General features: G+C 55.4%; 1 protein-coding gene across 2 annotated transcripts in view; it reads left to right on the top strand.

Annotated features, from left to right (window-relative positions):
• The window catches only part of PPP2R2C (protein phosphatase 2 regulatory subunit Bgamma), a 141,876-nt gene extending 137,907 nt beyond the window's left edge, over nucleotides 1-3,969 (top strand). For both annotated transcript variants that reach the window (XM_070613314.1, XM_070613315.1), the window contains exon 9: nucleotides 1,128-3,969. In XM_070613314.1, coding sequence (XP_070469415.1) covers nucleotides 1,128-1,419 — 292 coding nt within the window. In that variant the 3' untranslated portion in view covers nucleotides 1,420-3,969. The remainder of the gene's footprint in view (nucleotides 1-1,127) is intronic.
• The last annotated feature ends 5,433 nt before the right edge of the window (nucleotides 3,970-9,402 follow it).

Below are 9,402 nucleotides of genomic sequence, written 5' to 3'. Positions count from 1 at the left end.
AGGTTTTCCCACAGGAAGGAAACATGTCACAAGAAGATGTGTCACTTTCAGCCTGTGACACATTCACCCGGCGGCCCCTGAGCATCTGAGCCTGCCCAGCCTGGTGTGGCACTGGACGACCTCTCGTGGTCCATCCAGGTGGACCTCTGCCTTCTCGCATCCTCTCCACTCTACTGGTCCTATAACTTGGGTGATACTGAAGATGTGGCGCGTGTGCGTGACCCTTGTCAACCAAGGGGTCCACGCGGCTCTGTCTCAGGCAATGACACCGTCCAGAAGCACAGATCAGCTTCCGAAAGGGAGAAGGGCATTCCAGTCTGTGCACGCCTCTCCTGAAGGACATGGCAGGGAACCACTTCCCAGCCATCAGAATTGCTTCCTGGAACCCCCCTCAGTTAATTCGACGCGCCCCCCCATGCTGCCCCAGGGCCTCTGCTAGGCAAACCCCCCAGCACCTCCTCTTGGCCCAGGCCCATGTAGCTGGTATTCCTTCTCCCTGGGCTCTTACTGTGCGGATGAACTTATCCTTTGTCTCATGCAGCAGGAATCCCTCTCCTCAGGAGAGGAGAGCGGAAGAGAAACAGAGTGGATGGACAAATATAAAACTCTCTGTAGCGGGGGCGGGGAGGTCTGTGAACATCTGCACATCAACCGTGTGCAAAGAGCGTTCATTTAGTCACTCAACTACTCAGACAACAGCCCGGGTCCTTGCTGGGAAGAGCAGGTCTGATTGGTTCAGGGATCTGCCCTTTGTCAGCCACAGAGTTTACTTCTTAGTGTCTCTGTTTATTTCCCCTCTGTTGTTGCCTAGTGTCGTCGAAAGTCCAGGGCTGTCTCTCCCAGACTAAAGGGAAAGTACGGGGGCATCTTCTTATGATGTTTGAGAAGAGCACTGAAGGGGGTCTTAGCTCCTGGCCCGATGGTTCTGATGGCAGCTGAGATGGGAGGGAGGACAAGAGACCCCCAAGAGGCAGGTGGAACTGAGGCAGGGGGGCCCCACGTCTCCTCCCGCGGGCTCCGTTTCCAGGGAGCGATGGCCCTGCAGCCCCCAGGGTTATTTCCTGAGAAGGGCCGCGTTTCCGTCTCCCGAGGTCCTCCCCGCCTGACGCCTCTCCTTCTCCCGCCAGCGTCATCATGACCGGGGCCTACAACAACTTCTTCCGCATGTTTGACCGGAACACCAAGCGGGACGTGACCCTGGAGGCCTCCCGGGAGAGCAGCAAGCCCCGGGCCGTGCTCAAGCCGCGGCGCGTGTGCGTGGGTGGCAAACGCCGGCGGGACGACATCAGCGTGGACAGCCTGGACTTCACCAAGAAGATCCTGCACACGGCCTGGCACCCGGCCGAGAACATCATCGCCATTGCCGCCACCAACAACCTGTACATCTTCCAGGACAAGGTGAACTCTGAGATGCACTAGGCCCTCAGAGCCCGGTCCCGCCCGCCAGCCTCTGGCAGTGTCCCCAACCGTCAGACGGCGACCAAGGAGAGGAGGAAGATGGCAGCGGCAACAAGGACAGCCATGGCAGTGGGGTGGCGGCACAGTCGGTGACTTTAGCCTCGGCCCTCCCCAGCTTCCCTGGGCCAGAACCGCCCTTGCCGGTGATGGTCTGTTTAAAAAAGGACGACAAAGGATTCACGGCCACAAGTCCTAAAATGGACGTGACTGTGGGCCCTGAAGTTCGGGGTTCTTTCCTTCCCGTACTTGACCTGCCTGCGGTCTTTACCACATTGTTAGGATTTTTCATCTCTGGGTTAATTTTTCACTCCAGCGCTTCCTTTCCAGGGAACTGGGAGCAGCTGGGAGCTGTTTCTCTCCTGCGCCTCCCTGGCCCCAGATCTTGGCTCCGGGGACAGATAATGGGGCGTTTTCAAACAAGCCAGCCAGGGATTCTTTTGATTATAAGCGGAGCGGTTTCCACTGTCTCCTTGCTGAGGGTCCCGCCTTTGGGTGTTGGGTCGCGGATTCATGCTGAGAATTTGCGGACGCAAGCTCCTCCTCTGGGTTCTTTGAATGTCTTTCAATATCTCAGGTCCGTGAGCGTTTCCTGAGAGGGAGGGGGAGATCTACCCGTGTGTGTGCCTGTTATCCTCCCGCCCGCCCCCCTCGCCGCTCGGGGCTGTGTGCCAGGCACGGTGCTCACCCCTTGGGCGCACTGATTCAGTCCCTGTGCCTGCTCTGCGGGGCACTCCTGCCGTCCCTCCAGAGTCCCAGGGCACCTCGTGGGAACTCCTGCCGGCTCTGTCCATGACCTTTCTGAATCCCCATCATGACCCCGTGAGGTGGGTGTTCATTCATTTCCTCCATAAACACCCACTGCTCACCGAGTGCCAAGTGCCAGGGATCGAAAGGTGAATAATTTATCATCCACTTTGAACACACAAGGAAACTGAGGCCCGAAAGGATAAACAGTTGCTCAAGGAGTGCACCAGCCACGCAGTGGGGTCGGGACTCCCGTCCAGGTCTTCGCACAGGCGCCTCCTGATCCATTGCATTGGTGGCTCATATTAAAGGGACAGTCTAGCCTGGAAGGTTCTGGAGACGTCTCTTCATCCCGTGAAGCAGGACAGAGCAGGTGGGATGATGACGAGGGTCCGAGACTCGGAATGGAGAATGGACAAGATCCCGGTGCTCCCCGCCGTTGGGTAACTTCAGGACTCCCCACTCTGCCCCACGTCTGCACCCGAGCTCCTCGCTCAGATGCACTGAACTGCCTCCAGAAGAAAACTGCATGATCTGACCATTTTAGGATGCCTTTTCTTTAATGACCACACCGTCTCAGAGGACACTTTCCTGAGGGCCACAGTAGTTCCTCCTGCTCTGTCAAGACCAGACCCGCCCACCGCGCCAATCATGCCCACTTGTTGTCTTTGCCCATGGATTTGCCACGGAAGCACGTGGCTTTGCATTTTGATTCCAAAAGCAGAGTGCAGAGGCCCAACGGAATCCAACCTTCTTTAGCAAGATGTCCCCTCATCCGGGAACTAGACCCCGCCCGAGATTTTTCTCAATGGATAACGGTGTATTTTTGTGTGGGTCAAAGCACAAAACGCATGTGCGCTCACTTCCGGCCATGATATTTACACGAGGAAATGGGTCCATTGATATTTTTTTCTTTTTTAATCAACGTGAATGAAGAATGTTTGTTTATATATCACTGTAAAATCCAGGTGACCTGGACAGTATTATATGTACATATCTACTCTAATTAAAATTAACAATCACAGGATTGGGTTCCTTCTTTTCCCCTTTATAAAGAGGTTCAAGAATGTGGTAAATTGTATAGAAATCTTGCTGAAGCCAAAACCCAGCTCTGAGGGCCTTACACAATTACTCGGATATTTGGCACAATCCATTTCCCTTCGCTGTTCAGACGCTGAGAGGACACCTGCATTTGCAGCCGGAGGCCACTGACATTTACCGTCCACGGCGTACAAACCAGACACTGGACGTCCGCATATGCTTCCTGGTTCCTGACTTCTGTTTTAAACTTTGGATATTGAACCAAAAAGAAAAAATAAAAAAGGAAAGAAAGAAAGAAAAAGATCTCAGAAGGAAAGCATTCCTCTGGATCCCCAGGAAATAATGATGTGCGATGCAAATTGTGAATAAGATGTGTTGAGGGGGGAGGGGCAAAGCTAGAAATGGCAGAAGGGCCAGTAAAATCGTCACAAACGTTGCTTCCTTGCTCTGTGTGAGTTTTCTGCTCCTCTTGAGTGTCCGGGCGTGCACATAGTCGTTGTGAAGTTGTCGGTGGCTTTGATTTTCGCGTGAGTCCCCCCAGGACCGAGCCAGGCGGGCGGGAGGGGTGTGCGGCCGTAGCGTAGACGGACCCGGTCGCTCTGGACTCTAACTCATAGGTGCGTTCCTGCTTTCTTTGGTGTCTCACCAATTAGCCAGCTGTTGAATAAAATTATAAATATGTTAATACCAGCTTTTTCCAATAAAATAACAAATGTTACATCGAAAGCGAGGCTCAGAAGGCTGCTTGTTTTCTGTGAGGCCGACCCCAGGGCGGGGTCCCAGAGGGCGGATGGAGACCCATGGGCGGGCGCCCAGGGGGAGGTGGGTGGGCCTCACTCAATGCTTGGTGCCTCCAGCCCCCAATGCAGCCTTGAGCCCTTCCAAGCTCTGAGGTCATCCCTGGGGAGACAGGGCTCTAATAATCCTGGCCTTGTGGGTGTGGGTGTGGGGTATGGGTGTGGGGAGGGGCGAGATGAAACCAGCCAGCCCTGCACGGCCCGGTGCAGCGCCGACACTCTCCATCAGGGCCGCTGGTCGTGCTTTGTATTGTTTGAAGCAGGTGAGCAGAGCCCACCACAATTTCCAGATATTCTCACTCTTTCCCGGGATCTTTTTTGACCCTCACATCCAACTCACCCCTGGGAGCCCAGGCCTTGCCTCTCCATTTTCAAGAGGGCGTTTCCCCCTTCAGGCCCAGCAGGAGGAAGGCAGGAGCTGTTCTGCTGGGTCTGCTGGCAGGACCGACCTGGGCTAAATTCGCCATCAGCCACACGGCCCTCAGGACAGAGCATGAAGGAGGAGAAAGCTGCTTCCTGGCTGTGTGACCTTGGACATGTGGCTAACCTCTCTGAACCTCACATGTAAATAGAGAGCAGTGTTGCTCCTTCTCAGTTGGGATGACTGAAGAGATAAAAAATACGTTATTGAACCCCGTGTTCCACGGTGTGGGGGTCTTCACGTGCAAGATCTCATTTAGGCTTCTTATTATCCCTTTTGTAGGGAAAGCGGGAAGTACTGTTATTAGACCCCCTTTACACATGGAGAAACTGAGGCTTAGAGAGATTAAGGAATTTAACTTGTGCCCAAATTCAGCAGTATGTGGTAGAGTCTGGATTCAAACCCAGATGGTGAAAGTGCCAGGCACATGGCAGGTGCTCAAAAGATGGTAACAAATATCACGGCCTCGGCCCCACCCAATGCAGCTTCGCCCGGCACTGCCTGGGCACAGGCTCCGGGACTCTGCTGGTGAGATTCCGGTTGTGCGCCTTGAGATGGCGAGAGTATCCTGGCTTATCCAGGTGGGACCAGCCTGGCACAAGAGTCCTTGAAAGTGGAGAACCTCTGCTGGCTGTGCTCAGAGGGAGATGCCCGACAGAAAAAGGCTCAGAGGGATGGGACACAAGGACTCCACCTGCCGTCGCTGGTTCTAAAGGTGGAGGAAGGGGCTGCCAGCCGAGGAACGTGGGCCCCTCCAGAAGCTAGGAAAGGCGAGGAAATGGACTCTCCCCGGAGCCTCCGGAAGGAGTGCAGCCCTGCCCACACCTTGACTTTAGCCACTGAGACCCACGTCGGACTTCTGACCCACAGACTGTGAGAGAATAAATGTGTGTGGTTTAAGCCACTGAGTTTGTGGTCATTTGTCGCAGTGGCCCTAGGAGATGAATACACTCAGGTACCCTCGTTCTGATTCCCCAGCCACTCCTTTTGGTGGATTGCTGCCCACTTTGAGCCGATGAGGGCCCTCAGAGATGCCCAAGCACTTGCCTGAGGTTGCACAGCACGTAAGCAGGCAGCAACGGCAGGATGGGACTCCACGTTGCCCTTCTTTAGGGTGGCCGGGGTGAGACCCTGCAGAGAGCACCTGGCAGTGTTCAGGGGCCAGATGGTGGCAGAGAGGGGAGGGCAGGGCCCTTAGAGGTCCAGGGACTAGTGGGGAGCTCAGCCTCAGGCAGGGCAGCCAGGCCAGCTCTGTCTGCGCCTGCACACGTGGACGGGCCTCTACTCCATGCCAGGCCCTGTGGGCAGGCCACAGAGGGGAGCCTCCGAGCAGGTCGCGTGAAATCATGCGCACTCTGCTTCCCTCCCCGACCTCTCCCACCTGCAGACCATCGTCTGCTCGGATGAAAACGTAATTGTCCTCCCGTCTCTCCCCGGCCCTGAAAGCTCTGAGGCTCCTGACCCGCGCTGGGCTGTGTCCGTGAGCCTTGGCCTGGCGTGTGGGCCACTTGGGGATCTGCCCGGCTGCCTGCCAGCGTCCTTTCCCTCCACGGTCCGTGTCATTACTGGACTCACAGCGCACACTGCTGAACGGTCACTGCACTAGGCACCATGCTGGAGCTCTGTGCACATCATCTCCTTTCATCTGCAGTCACCCTCGGAGAGGAGGCTGTGATTTCCCTCGTTTGAGAAATAAAGAAACTGAGACACAAAGAGGGGGTTGACTTGCCCAAGGCCACAGACTTGTGAGTGCTGGAGCTGGGATCTGACCCCCGGCAGCATATCCCCAAACCGGTCCTGGGCTCTCGCCACCTGCACCACCTCGGGTCCCTGCGGGCGATTTCTGTGGATGCTTCCAGGCCCCTGCTCAGGCTCTTCCTCTGCCTGGAACTGACTTCAGCAGCCTGGAGCCCCCGGCTGGGTCAGGCCTGCATAAGTTCAGCCACTGGATGCAAACTTTAACAAAGGATTCCCAGCTTCCAGGGGCGGTTTCCTAGCAACCGAGAAGCTTTTAGAGCTCAAAATAATTGCCCAAGTCGTGAGTGATTCATTTCCAACAGCCATGTCCTTTTTTTAAAAACAAAGCCCCATTATCTCTACCTGGATACTGTCAGAATTACACAGGGGGCCCACACAGTCAAATGACATGATGAGTTTCAGAGAGGGACTGAAAATCTGCAAAAGGCAGCAACATTAGGAGGACAAAAGTAAAAATGAAAATTGAAAATAATCTATTATTAAAATTATGCAAAAAAGTCCAAACATGCAAAATAGATATGGGTGTGAGGAGAAGTGAATTCTTCGTTTAATACGTTTGTAAAGCCTATGAGAGGCGCAAATGACCGTGTCATTTATGAATGTTCCCAAATAAGAACTAACTGCACCTTGGAAGGGTCACCATCTGTCTTTGCAAATCTACTTAATCACTCATTTATTCATTCAACAAACATTTTCTGAGCACCTACTATGCGAACAGCAGTGAGGCTAAGTGGCTCAGAGCAGGATGCTGGAGCCCAGCTGTAGGGATTCACAGCCTGGCTTCAATGGTAGCTGTGGATCTTGGGGACGCGGCCAGCCCTTGCTGCGCCTCAGTCTTCTCATCTACAAAGGGTGGAGAATGACGGTACTCACCGTGTGGGTGGTGTGGGTTAAACAAGGAAGTCTTTGCGTAAGTGGTCAGCACAGAGCCTGGGTCCCCCGGAAGCCCGTTGATGGCATCATCGCTCTTCTCTCCCACTTCAGTGAAGTCTTGCTAAACCCTGCAGCGTGGGAGGAATTGGGGGCAGTCTGTGTCCATGCTGAGGATGAAGAGGCCTGGCTGGGAGGGCCACAGTGGCGGCCCGCGGGAGGGAGGAGGGCGCGGGGGAGGTGGGGGGTGGGGATGTTACAGGCCCTTAATTAATACTGGCCCTGATATCGGTTCCCCTACAGTGAAGCCAGCATATATGGGGTAAAACCCAAAGCACACATCCCAGTCCCCTGCTTCTTTAGCTACACTCTGCTTCTTTAACCTCTGACTCCCCGAGCTATGGAGCCAAACAGAAGTTACAAATTGTTGAAGCCCAGGTGGCCTCACACTGGGCTCCCACTAAAGTTGGGCTCATCACAGTGTGGGTCCTTGAAGTTTATCACAGGAAAACTAATGTCCAGAGAATATCGAGAAACCGAAGCTTCCCAGGCCGAACTCCTCGGCTTCCTGACGTCAGAGTCCACCACGGAGACAGACCGGCAAGGGCAGCCACCTGCAAAATTCCCTTACCTCCACCTCCTTGCAAGCAGCAAACCCTTAAAACCCTTTACTCATTTCTTAAGGGGGAGCTAACAATTCTTAAGGCACTGGCCGTTGCTTTGCTCCTTCTGCCTGGCAAAGAAAGTAAAGCCTTTCCTTTCCACTCCAGACTCTGTTCTTGTTCCTGGGATTGGCATCGGGATCAGAGACGGAAGCTTCAGTAATAGCGAGGAGTAGAGGGTTTGCTGCAGCCTGGAGCCAGCAGGCTGACCAAGACCACCAGCACCCGCCAGGATGGTCTGGGGGTCCGCGTGCACCCCCGGGCCCCTGGAACTGCTGGCCGGAATCTGGATGCCCTACAGCCAAGCAGGGTGGGAGGGTGGTGGGCGCTTGCTGTTTGTTGCCACCAGCAGCCACGTTCCCCTCTCTTGGTAACTGGGTTCTGAACTGGTTGGGGGAAGTCCCTGCTCCGTGTGCAGGCTGGGGGAGGTGTCAGTGCAAGTAGCCTGGCCCTCCCGTCATGGGGCTGGTGTGTGGCCCCTGGCCCTCGAGAGCTCGTGGGAGAGTGCGTGTGAGGCCCCGTGAGATGGAGACCCCAGGAGCCGTGCAGTTTCTGTCACTGACATAACAGTCCGAGCTAGTAAGGCGGCTTCAGTCTACAAGGCTGGCAGGAGCTGGTGGGGACGGGATGTATCTCTGTCCCTTATGGGTGTGGCCTTCCCATCACTCTCACTGGACAGGAATTAGGCACAGCACAGAGGAGGCTGGGAAATGAGGCTGCTCTTGGGTACCCAGAGGCCCAGCTCAAGGTCAGGGCTCCACTACCACAGAAGACGGGGATTTGTGGATACAGAGAGCAGCTGTCTCTGCCTCAGACAGAAAAACGAGGTGGTGCTGCTCCTTCCAGTGCCTGAGCCCACACAGCCCGAGAGAGGCCCTGGGTCTCGCCCTCCCACGGACTTTTCCACCAGAGTCCATTCTGTGACTTGCCACCAAACCATCCCAACAGGTAGAAGAGATCCGATCACTGTGCTCTTGTAACGTAACACGGGCTGCTTCTCCTACGGTGGTGAGCGCCCAACGGCTGGTCTCCCACAGGAACGACTGCTCAGGACAGAGAACGTCCCCTTTCTGGAGGCCCAATGGGGACCACAAGCGGGCAGATCCCGGAGAGGGGCAGCGGGGCGAGGGTCCCCATGGCACAGGTTCAGCCTGAGGGCAGGTGCAGGCGAGGCCACAGGGGAGGCTGACACACTGCCCAGGAGAAAACCCCAACACTTTGAAGGATAGCAGGCAGAGAACAGACATCCATTTATTTCCAAGAGGCACTGGGTGTGAGGTCTCAGGAGCTAGGCAGTGGGGTAGCAGGTGCCCGGATCTGGGGACCCGAGCCCTGTCCTTGGCCCACATCTGACACCCTGTGACTCCTGCTTGGGGAGACCGGTCACCATCAAAGAGCCTGGGCCTGTCCTGTCAGAGCAACAAGCAAGGGGAACTGGGGAGATGAGCCCTTGGGCACACCACGGGGGAGGAAATCCCCAGGGACTGAATGGTGGAGGCGGGCGAGAGTGACAAAGAAAAGTAGAGTCCTGGGTTCAAGAAGAAACAGAGATTAGGACGTGAGCCAAGGCCTGAACAGTGTCCCTGGGCCGAGGAGCTAACGACCACCAGATTCCCCTGTCCTGGGGCTCCCCCAGCCGGGGTGGTCAGCA

The sequence above is a fragment of the Equus przewalskii genome, chromosome 3 (genome assembly GCF_037783145.1).
Source record: "Equus przewalskii isolate Varuska chromosome 3, EquPr2, whole genome shotgun sequence".
Lineage (NCBI taxonomy): Eukaryota > Metazoa > Chordata > Mammalia > Perissodactyla > Equidae > Equus > Equus przewalskii.
Note: the sequence above shows the minus strand (reverse complement) of the source record. Positions and strands in the feature narration are given on the sequence as shown.